Source organism: Xenopus laevis, chromosome 1L (genome assembly GCF_017654675.1).
Source record: "Xenopus laevis strain J_2021 chromosome 1L, Xenopus_laevis_v10.1, whole genome shotgun sequence".
NCBI lineage: Eukaryota > Metazoa > Chordata > Amphibia > Anura > Pipidae > Xenopus > Xenopus laevis.
Window position 1 is genome coordinate 139,294,451 of NC_054371.1, and position 17,288 is coordinate 139,311,738.

Here is a 17,288-nt window from a genome sequence, read left to right on the forward strand (position 1 = left end):
AGGAAGTAAGGGGTCTGAAATGCATCAGATATGATTTAAGTCCTGCAAAACTTTTACAGACTTAATAGAGAATAAAAGCTATGATTGGATACTGGAAGGTGCATTTTTTTTACTTTATGCTGTAAAAAAGGTAAAATATTTGTTACACTATATTTTTGCAAAACACACATTTCTTCCAATAATTGACACATATTGAACAAGAGTTTTTTTTTTTTTTGCCTTGATACAATTGTTTGGTTTGGGACACAATATTAAACCTTTACTTGATCACAGCTCTACCAAATATTTATACATGAACCACTGCTAACACAAAGAATATATGTATACAGGATCTAAAAGTTTGGACACATGAGTTATCACAGTCCGGCGTCAAATGTTGCCTTATAAATCTGTTAGATAACTTGATCACAAGTTGATGCTTACATCATTTGCCCTGTTAAGACTTTAAAAGGCTTATTGGAAACAAGTGTTTCATTTTGAATAACTTCAACATTAAGCTTTTAGTAAATAAGGCAACCAAACTTCCTCTTTGAGTTCAGAGAAAACAGCAACTGATTAACAAAACCAAGCACCTACATATTGAATAAAAGCAGAATGGTAAACTGCTTGACCTCTAATGCATATCCAAATTATTAAAACCAATCTTGTGTTAACATACAATCTTACAGTAAATCCACCTGGCATATGTAATGTGGTGGGTAAAGATGTTTCCTGTGTCAGACTGACCACCAAGATCTTTCTATTCTCCATTTTCAGCAGCGGTGGTGACAGTAAATAAGGAAGACTCAGAATTGGGCTCCTGTTCTGCTACAGCTTTTGTACTCTCATTGCTAACCGGGGAGTTGCTGGACAGGGAAATAACTCCAGAATCCTGGCTGCTGGGTGGAGAAAGCACTAAAAATAAAAATACACAAAATTATATTAAAATTATGTTTTCAGTTGAACATATATACATAACATATCCCATAAAGTTTGGCAATACTCTTCTCCCCTTAATTCCTATGTGGCGTAACCAGGCTCATTAGTACTGTTTCAACTTCTCATTACCTTCCAATAAACTCTGTATTAGAATTAGGGCTCTTACAAATGAGGGGTTACATTTGCGTTGATGTATTTACTAGCAGTTTGTACTCACTGTACCACAGGGATGCAGCTTTGTGTTCTACCTGTGTTTGGCACTTCAGTGTGGTACATTGAGTACAAACGGATAGATAAGATTATGCTGCATTAATTTATGCATTTCCTTTAGGTGCAATACATGAAAGATCCACCACGCATGAGCAAACGCAAAGAGCCCATACGATTCACTCACTTACTGGCTGCCATTAAGTGGACAGACAAGATCAGGTATGTTTTGGAGTAATAAGGAGTGTCCAGGGAAAAGGCAGTTGATATGGACAATTGAATATACATTTAGAATTAATATGTCTATAATAGCCCTAAAAAGAAAAGACCTATCACTGGTTTTTCAAAGAAACTTTCTGAAAAGCAAAATATGTTTTGCTCTGATTATAGTATCACCAACTTTTCATAACACAAATTATGCTGCAAAAATGAAAGCCTTTTTTTTGTGCAACAAAATAAATCAGCTATGTCATACAGTTGAGCTACATACACAAGTGATATACTCAAGGAAGGTGGGTCTTTCTGATCCTACTCACAATCTCTCTCCCTGCTCCTGCCAAGCCTGAATGTAATTAAAGTGAAGCTGCAGTGGCAATTTCTCCCCTCATTAACTTGCTGATTGGTTTCAGCCTCAGGATTCCGCCGGGCTGCAGTTTGTCACCAATTCCAAATGGCCAATCGTTAATACTAATGTTTGTGTAACTAACTGCCGGCATCTGCCACTGCTCGTTGTACAACAATAATGGTGAGAAGGTACATTAGTGCTTGTGTGTTAATTCAACCTGTGTTCATCAATGGAGAAATCTATGATGTAATTAAGTTAAATGCATTGGTAGCTCTGTAAAGGACTAAATCACGATGGGTCTTACTGAGCTCTGACATGTTCAATGTCAATACATATTACGTGTGATTACAACCGTTCTTTGGTGCATGCTGAAGCCCAGCAAGGACTCGGCAATGCCTGTGCAAAAAGCACTGTTATTGTTAGCAGAAAATTCTCATCTGTTACTATTAACCACTTATTTTAATCCATAATTCCTTATCAGAATGTCCCTTTTAGAAGCAGATTAATTAGAGATTAACACTAAACAGCTGTCCAGCTGTTGTTAAAGGGAAAACTCACAACACATTTTTCTTTACATGCCCCAATAATCAGAAAATGAAGTGCTTTTTATTGCCTCAAGTATTCAATAGTTTGGGGGAATTCTTAATTTCCTTACTATCAGGCAGTGTAACCCTACTTTGCAAACATTTACTCAAGAAATTGAAAAATGTTACAAACGTTTCAAAATATTTCTCCAGAGTAATTTGGTGAGGAAATACAGAGTTTTTCGATTCTGATAAATCTCGGCCTTAGGTATGCAAATATTATATACAATTTCCTTTATAGAAAAAGCCACTAGAATGCAGTGCGTGAGATGAGATTGTGGCAACAAGGAGCAACCATACAGTCCAAATTTCTGTAAGAAAGACAGCATTTTTTCCACTGAGGAAGTGAGTGCTGCTACTGGCCTCCTTCTGTGATGCAATGAAAAAACAACATTGCTTGTTTCATGTAGCCTAAATTTGCTAATTGCTGCTAATCAGTCTTTAGTAGTATTCCTTCCCAGGTACCTGCATTTAGATGGGCCTTTAAAGCTCCCCAGTTTAACTAGAACTCCTGGGTAAGTGAACATGGTCGTACTGCTCAATTACACCTTACAGCATACAGTTGTTGGGTTTAATGATTTTAAATCATAAGATTTTGTATACAAAAGGCAGTATAGGACTCACGTACAATGAAGGCCTTAACAAGGCAAACATGCTTATAATTTTTGGCCAAAGTGTGGTGCTAACACATTTTTAATTTAGAAAATAAAAGTTAATAATGTATAATAGAATGAAAAGTACAAAATATTAATTTACAGAAGACCAACAAATATTTAAGAATTTTTTTTTTATAGCATGTATAGGTTTCAAGAGATATTGTTACCACAAGGTATGCACCAAATACATGTTGTTGGTGTTTTGGCAGTATCCCAAAATGATCACAAAGCATTCTGTTAAATCCCGAACCAAATCCAAATTGTAATTTGCATAATTATCATCAAGTAAGGGTTTAATAAAGTCTGTATATTTTACAATTTTATTGTGTAACCTAAAGTAATGTGATTTTGAGGGGTTGGATATCGGTCAGGCTTTAATTCTTTTGAATCTCAAACTGAACTTGGTGCGTACATAGGTACCACCTATATGTTACCACATTTTTTGTACCAGAGGAAAATACGTGCCTAGAAAAAACTCCCCAAACCCCAGTGAAACTACTAAAACACTACCCTGACTACCTGTGCAGGTAAAATAAAACTGAAAAATTACAAATGATATATTATGCACCCTTTGGCATAAAGATGAGTAAATTATACTGTGTTAATGAATATGAATGTAGACACAGAGCACTGTGGAAGGGAAAGAGCAAGAATGGGTGGCAGTAATTAGCAATAGAACAGTTCATGACCTTTCTTCTTGCACACATAGAAGCCTCACCCCCATATCTATTATGTATTCCACTTGGAGGAACCATCAATTACACACGCAGGCAGCAATGAATGGGACTGATCTCTCTTGAGACCTGAGACCTCAAAAAAGGAAGGTTCCAATACTTAACACACATATTTAAATTAAATACTGTAGAGTTTTTGTTGCATGATTTAAGTAATAGCTGAAACAACTGCTTAAGAAACACAAGCGAAATAATAGGCTGCTCTGTTAAATAGCACAGGCTGCCTTGATAAGAAAGCATTGAATGGCTACGACCACACTGGGCTGATTCTTGGTCTGCGGTAGAACATAGAATAGGAATCAGCCCCTACGATTGAATCAGAGCTCTTCTGTGTCTTAACCCCAAAACACTGCTTCGGACTAGGTTCAGGCACACAGAGCAGATTTCAGAGCTTAAAATCCGTGAGTATGCATTTCGGAGGCGAAATATGCTTGCACCTGGGCAACAGAAGAGAGCTGATTCAAGTGTAAGGGCTGATTCTTGGTCTGTGTTTATCTGTAGGCCGAGAATTAGTCCAGTGTGGCCAGACCTGTAAGGGTAAGGACACACGAGGAGATTCAGGGAGATTTTGTCGCCTGGCTACTAATCGCCTAGTCATTTGAGCAACTATCTCCCTGAACTGCCTCAGCGTTTTTCCCCATAGGCTACAATGAAAAGTTGCCTGCGTTAATGCACACACGTCGATGCGTTTTCAATAGTTGCCTGAAATTGCCTCACTGAGGCAACTTTGGGCAACTATTGAAAACGCATCGCTGCGTGTGCATTAGCGCAGGCGACTTTTCATTGTAGCCTATGGGGAAAAACGCTGAGGCAGTTCAGGGAGATAGTTGCTCAAAAGACTAGGCGATTAGTAGCCAGGCGACAAAATCTCCCTGAATCTCCACGTGTGTCCTTACCCTCAGGGTGAAGACACACAGAGCTACTAGTAGCAGCTACTTGTCACGGCTACAAAGTAGACCATAGTGAAAATTGACTTTGCTAAGACACTATGGGCAGATTTATTAAGGGTGGAAATGAAAATTCTAATTTTCGATTTTATTTTATGGTCAAAACTGTCAAATTCAACTAGGGAATTATCCAAACTCTATTCGAGTTTTGTGAAAAAATTCGAATTCGATTTTTGAGATTTATCATACTCTGGCCCTTTAAGAATTCGAGTATTCGCCACCTTAAACCTGCCGAATTACAGTATAAGTCAATGGGAGAAGTGCAGTGACCAATTTGGAGTAGTTTGTAGCCTTCCTGACATTCGAGTTTTTTTGGCGAAAAAACTTAAATCGAGTTTGGTCAAAATCGATTCGAGTTTTCGAGTCAGTGAAAGTCGTCCGAGTTTTACATGTTCAATTTTCTTAATAAATAGTTGAATATTCAAATTAAATCAAATATGATGTGAGTTAAAAAAAAAACATGAATTTGAAATTCGACCCTTGATAAATGTGCCTCCACGTGTTTTAGCAGAGGCAATCCTCAGTATTCTCTAGGGCAGGGTACTTTTGTAGCAACAAGACGTAGCTGCTAGTAGAAGCAGCTACTTGTTGAGGCTACAAGAAAACTGAAGTAAAGCAATTTCTTCATTTTACTTCCATCTGTCTGAATTTTTCTTTGAATTGACTGCAGAATTTACTGACTTTACTAATACCAGCAAAATGTATAGTCCATAACAAATTCTTTACTTATCAAGGAAATCAGACATTAATACAAATGATTACCATGACATTCCTGATGCCATCATATAGGTAATCAGAAAGAAAGAAACTGTAATATGTGACCATCTAGACAGCATGAGAACAAATAAATCACCAGCAATATATGATATACTATATATGTGATATCAACTACATCCAAAATAAAATGCAAAAGTAGAAGCTACAAATTATTTACATCACATAACAGTTTATATTTTTTTTATTATAATTAGAAAAGGGAACAGAAGAGAGACATTTCAGACAAATGAACTTCATATATTGTTTTAGCCTTTTGATATCAGTTATCTCTTTGCTTACAACTACTGCCATATCTAGTAACATCTTAAGTGCTTGGGATTATCCTGGACACCCCCAGTTTGAAAAGTTCATTGTGTACTTGTTTGAGAGCTTTTACCTGGCACTGTGAGGATGGTGTAAAATGTAGGACCATGAATAGATCTTTATTCTACCCGATTGGATGGATTAGTGCAATTCAGTTCTAGTACAATCTTGCATTCTAGTTGATTGAGAAGGCACTTGTTACAGAGAAATTGGAAGGGAAAACATACCCCCCCCCCTCTTTTTCATTGTAAAGTCCATAAATAGCCTGTTGTTTTAATTAAAAATAGCATTTTTTTTTTATTTCCTGCACTAAATAGAACAAAAAATTTAACTTTAATTTGAACCACTTTAATTTTCTGGTTCTTACAATTTGGTTAAAACAAATTAAAAGTTCATTAAGAATCCTTCTGTATAACGAGCTGTTCCTTATATCAAAGCCTAACAAAGACTGCAACTTTGGGAAAAAAGGGTTTGTTTATATAGAAACTTCTCAGTGAAGAAGCTAAAGCCGTGAAACTTTATCAGTTTATCAGTTCCAACATTTCATCATCAGCAAATTAACATGTATGTATGAATGTATGTATATATATATATATATATATATATATATATATATGTTGGTATGCAGGGAAATATAATTGGAGGAAAGTCATATAGACATGGCAAAAACATACAAACGTAGAAGAAATACCCAAACTAGACTAGTTCAAATAATCTCTGTATGGATTACATAACATTGTCCAGGTCATGTAGAAGTCAATGGCAAATGCCCCTGAACCTTAAACTGGGTCAGATAATCGGAAAAAGTAGAATTTTTGCAACAAAACTCAATAAAATCAATGTTTCGGAGCATCAATTGTACAATTCGATTTTACACTCAATTTTGTTGTGCTGTTCTGTCGCTCTGAACATGTCTCTTAATCTTAGCAGTATCAACTTTTCCCCTTTAATGAAAAGGATGTGGGAGCTTGCATTTCAAAATATATATGCCTCACCGGTGGGAAATGTGTACAGCATAACTGATGAAGGGGAAATCAAGCAAGTGATGCAGGTGGTTTAAAACTGGCCTGCTCTTTCAAGTGAGTGCCTCTATTTAGTTTCACAGTATATGCAAAAAGCCAAGCAAAGCTGCCTCTGTGACATAACTATGATGCGGGTATGGTTAGCAGAAAGCAATTTTCACGAAGCACAGGCAATAGCATTTCCATAACATGTCTTTTCTTTATGAGGCAAGACACTAATTCAAAATATCCCTCTAGGCTTTGCAACAGTTGCTTGACAGAGCCTTCACTGCGTATGGATGTGTAGCGAAGTAAAAAAAAAAAAAAAAACCTCAAACAGCCTGAGGCACAAGCTGATACAGATGTAATACAAGGAATTACAAGGAAGTGGGCCTCTACAATTACCCTGTTATTTAACCCAATCTATGGATCATCAGTAAAACGTTTAGTGTAGCGTTTAAAGTGAGACAGGCTGACAGAGCATAAGCTGCTTATCTGTCCCCTCCAGCCATTATGCTCTCTTAACCTGGGAGTCATGTCAAATAAAACAACTGTGCATTGACATCCCACTTCTGCACAGCTTAAAAGGGAGATTGACAACTTCCCGATTCTGTGTACAGGTCACTGGTTGCAGCTCACTCACAGTTAGAAGTGCCTCAACTATACCCCTATAGAATCACTCTGCCTGATAAAGTGCCGGGCATTTTTATTGGCATAAAAGCTTTGCCATAGGCCATTTCAAGGCATGGTTAGTGCATCCTCTTAATACCCAGTTTGGTAACAATTAAAACAAGTATAATAGCATGGGATGGAGCAGAGGATATTTACAATAATACATTATTGAAGTTATTTACAACAGGGTGCTATTCATCTATGTATAGTATTGAAACACATTTGTACTTACATAGTTAATGGTGGAAAATTTGTGCCAGGTGGGAATACATCAAGTGAGCAGTAAAAACCTATAAATTACATGTATCAAATTAAAAATGAATGCTCATTTTGGTTGATCTCAGCAACACGACATTGCTCAGAAGACAGAGTGCTTATTTTGATACTGAGAAAATGGTCATATAGTAGGTCACTTTTATTAACAGAATCTAAAGGCTCAAAAAGGGGGGGTTCAGTTCTCAGCATATTAAACCCCTCTCCTTTACCATCATGGGCCCTGTAGCACAGTGGATATTTTCTAGTTTACAGTATATATTTCTGATTGAGTCTTCATTAGATTTAGCCAGTGAAGTAAATTCTGCAAATTTTAGAGAGCTACTGTAAAGATAAGAAGTAAGATGTCCTTGTTCTACATGTATTGCTGGGTAAACAGACCATCGTAAACACAGGTATGGTTACCCAGAAAATATCCTTAAGAATGAATAAACAGAGCAGACAGAAAGGACTCGGATTGAGTAACAAACTGAGTCTTGGTTGAAGAGATACAAAGTTCTTGCTGATCTTTTAGAAAGCTAAATTGCTAGGTCAGCATTCAGGGTTAAAGATCTCTGTAGCTGTTGAGTATAAAGGACACCTTAATTTTGAGATGAGTCGTTTGCCTTGGACCCATGAGTGGGTGCCAGGATTTGGATCATCTCTTGATTATCGGGAACCTGAGGGTGATGAATCAAAGGTTGTGCTGAATTAATGCAGAACTGACTATTCTTGTAATTACCATCATATGAAGTTAAGTAAACGTTTTTTAAATTCTACCTTTACTTGTGTGTGTGTAAGTTATTGCTCACAAGCAGCATTTGAAAAGGTTTAATCATTGATTCTGTTTATTTGTATTACTATTAATTAATAAAATTATTAATATTGATAAAGGTTCACCCCTTAATTACAGGCCCTCAATTTAAGATTCATCTACAGCAATTTAAGATTCTGTATCTACAGCACAATATCTAATATCTGGGCAAGCACTATTTAGCCCATACACAGGCCACTATAATGCCAATTATACTCACAAGTGATGAAATCAGTTTCCCACTTTGTATAGTCAGCTACATTTTAAAAACGCACAAAAACATTTTTGCTGAATAACATGCTATTAACACAGATACAAATGTACCAGTTTTCATATATTAACTAAATTATGCACTACTATGTACTAGAAAAAAAACAACGCATATGGAGAATACAGAGGTATTTCACTCCATTACTTAATCTGCTTTGGCAAAATTACCTAGGATCTGCAGCCAAGAAACAGGGTTTTTATTTTATGAAATACACAGGAATCACGCTTTCAGCTTACTGTGTTCTAAAGTGAAACTGCAGGATTAATGATAGATATAAGTACAGTGAGCTTCTGTTCCTTTGAACTCTAAGGTGAGAAGGAAAGGAAACTCATCCAGACAACCACAAAGGACTGTTGTCATTTTTCAGCGGAAGACATAAAATGGATTACCTGTATCAGCTCACAAAAAAGCAATGAGACATTTAGACTATGCCAACCACCTGCACCTTTGATAGTCTTGCAAACACCACATAAACCTGTGGAACAATGTGATGCTGGTCTAACAGGCTCATGCAATTTTGGAAAGCCATATAACCTCCTCCACAGATATCCATGCAGGTTGTAAGTCACTAATTTGCCATTCTGTCATAACTGTATGGACCAATAATCTTACAGTTTAATTATAAAAACTATAAAAAAAGAAAGAAGTTTTTTAAGTAATGATCACCCTAGAGTTGCCACCTTCTATCTCCTGCCAAAAATACACAAAAATAAAGAAAAACCCCCAGGGAGACCCATTATCTCTGGTAACGGTAATCTAACCGAAAAAGCCAGTCAATATATTGACTTAAGAATAAGACCAATTGTGGAAAATTTAGACTTATACGCCAGAGACACCATGGACGTGCTCAACCAGATTAGTGAGATACAAACAGATAGCAACACCCTTCTAATCACCCTGGATGTAGAATCCCTTTACACCTCTATTAGCCATCAGCTGGGGTTGGAAGCTCTAAAATACTTTTTGTACAGCTATTTAGGTGAATCTGATGAAACCAGCTTTTTAATTAAAATGATGGGGTTCATCTTACATTTCAACTACTTTACATTCCAAGGGAAATTCTATCTGCAAACCCAGGGGACCGCCATGGGAACTTCCTGCGCTCCCTCGTATGCAAACCTTTTTTTGGGGCATTGGGAGGAGACCGTTGTGAACAGTCAAATGTTCAAAAATTACCATAACAAGATTTTAAGATGGATACGCTACATTGATGATATCCTGATACTATGGTCTGGCACGGAACAGGAAGCTCTGGAATTTATAGACAAGCTCAATATTAATAAACTCAATATCAAACTGACTGTGAATATCTCTAAACAAATGGTTTCCTTCCTGGACCTATCAATTATGATAACAGAGGAGGGTAAATTGACTACTGACAACTACAGAAAAGAGACAGCCACTAATTCCTTGCTAAGTTTCTCTAGTCATCATCCGTATGCTGTGAAAAAATCACTCCCTATAGGGGAATTTTTAAGACTAAAACGGAACTGTTCCTCTCATGTTCTCTTTAAAGAACAAGCGGTACTACTTAAAAACAGATTAAAACAAAGGGGATACTCCGGTAAACTCATAAAGAGAGCTTATCATAGAGCTTTAGGGACTGAAAGAGAACAATTGCTCCATCCAAAGACTAGGTCTCAGCAAGATAACACGGTCAGGTTTATAACTACATATAACTCTAACAGTAAGACAATTAATCAAATTATTAATAAACACTGGTCGGTTTTGAAAGAAGACACGGTTCTAGATACTGTTCTACAAGATACAGTTTCTGTATGCTACAGACGTAGCCCTAATCTGAAAGACCTACTATCGAGAAGTCACTTCCAGACACCCAGCAGATCCAATACCATTAAGGGCTGCTTCCCCTGTGGAAATTGCAATATGTGTGATCACATGATTAAAAGCACAAAATTCAGTGATAGATTTAACATTAATCATACAATCAAGGATTACTTTAATTGTAGAACCAAGGGAGTAATTTATGTACTGGAGTGCCCTTGTAAGAAACAATACGTTGGGATGACAACACAGATGCTCAAACTCAGAATACAACAACATTGCAGTTCAATCAGAAATGCGGATAAAATAGGTAAAGCAGACAAAATATTATCCACAGTTGCAAGTCATTTCAAACAATATCACAATATGAACCCCTCCAGTGTCAAATTTTGGGCTATAGAACAGATCCAATTGGGAATCAGAGGGGGTGATCTGGAACAAGAATTACTCAAACGGGAAACACATTGGATTTTCAAACTAAATTCAGTTTCACCCAATGGGATTAATGAAAATATACTATTTAATGCTTTTCTTTAATAATCATGATTTAGGTATTTGGTTTAACATATCAATTCCTTCATTCCTCATTGTGAGATGCCATCTCCAAGTATCGCGAGATCTTATCGTGAGATCCTATTTCCAAGTATCGCGAAACCTCATCGCGAGATCTCATTTCCAAGTATCGCGAGATTTTGTATCCAGGAAGTGATAAAGATGCCACACCAAACGAGTCACTTTTAGATTTTGCCTTGACAAAGCCAGCAGGCGAAACACGTGTTGGCACACTGGGAAGCGCTTTTTGTGAAGTCTCCTGGGCGCTTTCCTTATTTTTACTATTGCAAAATAATTTCCTATTGATCTTAAACCTTTGCGACCGCATTGATTCTTCTTTTTAATCTTACCTGTTATCCAATGGCACTGTGGGATTTGTAGTTTTATAGGGAAGATTAGCTCTCCGAATTATAAGATAGCAAGGTAAAATCGAGACTACAGTCCCCAGTGACCTACTTTCTCCTCCGTGTGGGGTCCCAGACTTAGAAAAAATTTAGGCAGCTAGAACTTGGGACTTCTCCACCTCTAACAATTTTCCTATTCCTCCTTTCTCTTTCAATGCTGGTCTCTTTTGAATAATTTTATGCAAACGTTTCTTAACACTCTATAACTTTAACGGGGTTGTATGGATTAATTACTATTCACCAATTTTTATGCAGTTCTCAAAGATTACCTTAATTGATTTGCAGCAATTTTAATGAATTTAGTAAAGTTTACTTTTTAACAGTTAATCAGTTATTTACAATCTTCTATAATGAATGGATTTTAATGTGTGATATATAATAATTAATTAACTTTAATTTCACCTGGGTCAACTTAATCCTGGTTATTTAAGTCAACTCCTTAATTTCATTTGAAGCACTAGCACTTTATAGCACAATATTAATTAATCCTATTACATGGTTTTTAATTGCTGATGAATTATTAGCACCTAGTACATAGCACTTTATTGGGTAATCCAGCAATGGCTGCCCAATAATTGAAGTAACACTGGGTTAGTAACCTTTAACCAATCAATTGAAACTGTTAATTTCAGACGTTAGGGGACGTAAGAAAGCTGTCCATTATTCAAAATCCTATTTTATCACATTAGTCAAGCAGTCAGCAGCTATTTTGTGCACACTGTTATTGAGTTAAGCCTTGCATCATTTCAGAATCTTGTTTGTGCACCAGAATGGGGGACCCGATGGCCATCCCCATGCCCTGGCTACACAATTAAATGCTGAAGATACAAGGGGGATGTAAGGAGAGCAGTGACATATAGGAAGTGCTGAATGGGAAGTGAAAGTAATTGTCTGCAATTACATAGACCATAGAGGAGTGGCAGACAATATTTGATTGACATCTGAGATTTAAATGAGCTTACAACAGCTATGAACGCTTTAATAAAAAATAGAAATTGGATTTCATGTTTAATTTGAAAATTTGGAATGGTTTGGAATGGTGGCAGCTCTATTTTTTTTTTTTTGTACGCTGATTGGGAGAACCCTTGTTGGGTCCACCATGTGGTCTCAATAGCCAGGCCGTTAAATGGAGTAGAGATAGATTTGGGTGCTTGAGAGGGCCCTGAGAAAGTAAGTCTAGACGGTTTGGTAGTTGCCACCATCTTAGGCTCTCTCTGGTGGTTGGGTCTACAGGTATTTGCTGTTGCAGGTCCCTGATTTTTGTTCCAATATTTTAGGAAATTGTTTTGGAGAGGTCTGATGTGGAACCTGGCGAATGGAATTGCTTCAAGGGCAGAAACCATGAACCCTAACAGGCAAAGGTAGTCCTCTGCCGAAACAATCACCCTGGTAAGGAAGCTTTGAGACTCTGGGTAGAGTGGGATGTGCAGGTAAGCATCCTGGAGATCTATTGATGTCATGAAGACCCCTGGTTCCATGGCTGCGATTACCGTTCTACCGATTCCATTTTGAACTTTTGGTTTGCGACTAATGGATTTAGGAGTTTGAGATTGAGTACCGGTCTGAAGCTGTGTCCTTCTTCCGCACCAGGAAGAGGTTGGAATAGAAGCCCTTGAACTTGTGGGACTCTGGAACTGTGTCTATTACACCAATGTGTAGGAGTGTGAGCACTGCCTGGTGAAGAAGCTTCTCCTTGTGTGGTGCAAGATCTTCTTTGTGGTAGTCGGGGGGTGAAGGGAATTCTGTATCCCTTTTGAATTATGCTTAGGACCCACGAGTCTGATACATGTGTTTGCCATTCCCCCAGGTATTTCTGCAATCTGCCCCCTACCTGTTGTGGCCCCTGTTGCTGCCCGCAGTCAGGCGGAGCTGGATTTGGGGTTGGTTGGCTTTTTATTTCTGCGACCCTGTTGGTGCCAGGGAGGTCTCGTACGTTTGTTGCCCTGGTCAGATGCTGCGCTTCTGAAGTTGGAACTAAAGGACCTGAAGGGTCTACTCTGTGATGTCCAGTTTCTCAGCGGTTGACCTCGGGTAGAAGTCTCAAATTGCTGTTGTTTTCCGGTAGGTAAGAAAGTGCTTTTACCCCCTGTGACCTCTGCAATAATCAGTTTGAGGTCCGGGCCGAACAAGGAGTCTCCCGTGAATTTTAGAGATAGTAATCTCAATTTAGAAGCGGTGTCGCTTGACCAGTGTAGTAGCCACAGTGCCATACGAGCCACCACTATGTTTGCTGTTGTTTTGGCCAGCAACTTGACTACCTCCATAGCTGTATCAGCTAGAAAACCTAATCTTGTGGTTAATCTGTCAACCTCCGTTTGGAGTTGTTGTTGGGAGGAAGGTGGGTGTCATGCTAGCTCCTTTGCCCAGTGTCTAGCCTAAACTCCTAGCAGTTTATCAGCTTTGGATAGAGTAACAGTCTCGTCAAATTTCTAAGGTTTGTTGCATTTCTCTGAGCAGTCTCTTGGAAATGTCTGGATTTGCAACAGTAAGAGAGTCGTCATCGGACTCAGAACTAGCGGTTGAGTGGGCATGTTCTGATAATTCTGATTCTAGAGGAGGGAGCCTGTCCTCCTCTGAGTCTGAGGCTAGACCCTCTTCTGATGATGAGGATTCAGGGGCCCGAGCTTTACGCCTCTTACCCCTCCCACCTGTTGGGACTTGTGGAGTTTGAACAGTGTTCATGATCCACTGTAAAAATGCGCCATTCACTATGTCTCTCCGTGTCCCTAGGCTGTCTAGAATGGAGCGCAAAAAGTTGGCACGGTAATGTTGCCTAGCAACACGCACGGTTCCTGAGGTAATGCGCTGTCTAAAGATGCGCCGCCCTATACTAAGGCCCTGGAAGCGCCCTCCCCAGGTAGCTCTGTGTGTGCATGGGCAATCAAGCCTCAGTGCGTCCATACGGAGCTCTGTTAATACTTTCCTGCAAGAGAGCTCATGTAGATAACGCTACCCATACCTGGGAATGGTGGAGAGAGGCAAAGTTCTTTTTTTTAAAGAAAAAAACAGCTCTGCGTGTATATGTAGCCTCACCTCCTATGGAGTTGCCGCTTGTATCTTGTATGATCCTGTAATCGATAATCGAGAAATAACCCAAAATAAAGTGAAAATAATAAGCATGAATTGACTGTCCTTCCCCTCCAAGGCAGGAAAAAAGAACTAAGTATTAGAGGTGGAGTCGGCACATATAACCGGTAGGAGGGGCCAATAGGCATCAATTCTTCTGTCCTGCCTCCAGAGGTGATGAAGAAAAAAACCCTAACGTCTGCACTGATAGTAGGGCCGACTAGAGAAATTACATTTTTAATGTTGGGATGCAAATTACTCTTCAGTACTATGTGCGCATGGGGTACATGGGGCACATAACTGAGTCAATGCAAAAATAAAGGCCTCTGACACCCTGTGGAACACGAAATTTTTTTACTGAATACCAAAATGTCAAGTATATATTAAATAAACTAACTTTTTACTTGGTTTCTTGCTGGTGGACATTGATGCTGTGGGGGTGTTAGGAGCAGGACACAGTTGTTGTGCTGGCATCGAGTGTGGTTTCCTCCTGCCCATACCACCATATTTCCACTATATACCCAAGCCCGGAAAATAATCACATGTTTGCCAGAATTACAGACCAATATAATTGCTTAATTCGGATTTAAAGCTATACTTCAAAATACTTGCTTTAAGACTTAACAAGATATTGCCCTCCCTTATCAACACAGACCAAGTTGGATTTGTACTAGGACGTCAAGCATCTGACAATACAAGGAAGCTTCATAACCTTTATTACATTGAAAAGCAAAATAAATACCCAACATTACTGCTATATTTGGATGCGGAGAAGGCATTTGACAGGATCCATTGGGGATATATGGAAAAAACACTACAAAAATGTAATTTAGGCCCTACATTTCTCAAGGCAATATCGATGTTATATACTACCCCTACAGCAAAAGTTAATGCATCAGGAGTCCTGTCAGATGTCTTCTCCATTGGTAACGGTACTAGGAAGGGATGCCCCATCTCCCCACTAATTTTTGCACTCCTTGTAGAACCTTTATCATGCAAAATCCGACTGAATCGACATCTCAGGTATCCCCACTAATAAAGGCCCTCGGGTAATAGGTCTCTAAACAGATGACATAATTCTGTCCTTCCTAAATCCGCACATATCCATTCCTAATTTATTAAAAGAACTGACGACTTTTATCAGGTATCGTGGTATAAAATCAATTCAAGCAAAACACAAGCATTGGCTATTAACATCCCTATTCAAGAACTTACACAGAGTAATTTTGCATTTGACTGGAAAACTAACTCCCTTACTTATTTAGGGATTAAGCTACCCAGGGACCCTGACCAAAACTTTAAACTGAACTATATTCTTTTACAACAAACACTACTGGCAGACTACCAGAAATGGAAAACACTGTATACATCATGGATGGGTAGAATAATAGCCTCTAAGATGATTGTTTTACCACGAATATTGTACTATTTTAGAACAATACAAATACGGCTTCCAAGGAGATTGCTCAAAACATTACAAGCACAATTGAATATGTTTATTTGGGGGGCAGACCACGAATTTCAGCAAAAGGAAAACTATAGCCCCCCAAACAATGTCTCTATTAAAAGATACTGAGTAAAACAGCTCATGTGTAAAACCCTGCTTCATATAAATGAACCATTATCATAATAATATACTTTTTTAATAGTATGTGCCATTGGGTAATCATAAATAGAAAATTGCCATTTTAAAAAATAAGGGCCGCCCCCTGAGATCCTTTTGGAAGCCTTTTGCTTCCTCACTTCTTCCTGTTACAGTTGGGGGCCGATTCACCAAGGGTCGAATATCGAGGGTTAATTAACCCGACTGGGAATTAAAATCCTTCGACTTCGAATATCGAAGGATTTTAACAATTCAAATAGTGCGATCGAACAATCGAAGGATTATTCATTCGATCGAACGATAAAATCCTTCGAATCAAACGATTTAAATTCAACGATCGAAGGAATATCCTTCGATCAAAAAAACTTAGGAAAGCCTATGGGGACCTTCCCCATAGGCTAACATTGAGTTCGGTAGCTTTTAGATGGCAAACTAGGGGTTCGAAGGTTTTTCTTAAAGAGACAGTACTTCGACTATCGAATGGTCGAACGATTTTTATTACAAATCCTTCGATTCGAAGTCGAAGGTCGTAGTAGCCCATTCGATGGTCGAATAGCCCAAAAACACTTCGAAATTCAAACTTTTTTTTACTTCGAATCCTTCACTCGAAGTTAGTGAATCGGCCCCTTAGTGTTGTAGTATTTCTGGTCAGGTGATCTCTGAGGCAGCACAGAACATACTATTCTATGTGCTGGAGGGGATGTGGACAACAAGGATCCTTATTACACATGTGGTGGTCTTGCCCCTCGGTTGCTGAGTTATGGAGGAAAACCATCACTCTTGTAAATGACGATTTACAATATAATGTTTCAAACGCACCAGACTCAGCTCTGCTATTAAACTTACCAAACAATGTCACAAAATATAAGAAGAAACTACTATTCCACATTTTCAACGCCACAACGCTAATGATTGCCAAAAACTGGAAAACAAGTGGATTATTGGACTTTCAGGAAATAATGATCTCAATTGACTCTAGAGCAAACATGGAATTTATGGCAGCCAGAAATGAACATAGAATTCCAAAATATGGTCTGATTGGCAGGCATTCCTCAACCCAACTCAAGTGTCTACCCCCAATCCCAAAGTTATTAGTTAGGTGTAAAACAACCCTACTTAGCAATGAAAAGCAAGATTGGACATACCTCGTGACATTATTAATCTTATGGACCGTATT

The 17,288-nt window shown here is 38.4% G+C and overlaps 1 protein-coding gene across 1 annotated transcript in view; it reads right to left on the minus strand.

Annotated features, from left to right (window-relative positions):
- Positions 1-217: 217 nt before the first annotated feature.
- dmrt1.L (doublesex and mab-3 related transcription factor 1 L homeolog) overlaps positions 218-17,288 on the minus strand; it is a 55,650-nt gene continuing 38,579 nt past the window's right edge. Inside the window, 1 exon segment of the mRNA NM_001096500.1 lies at positions 218-894. Within this exon segment, the coding sequence (NP_001089969.1) occupies positions 740-894 (155 nt within the window). The 3' untranslated portion in view covers positions 218-739.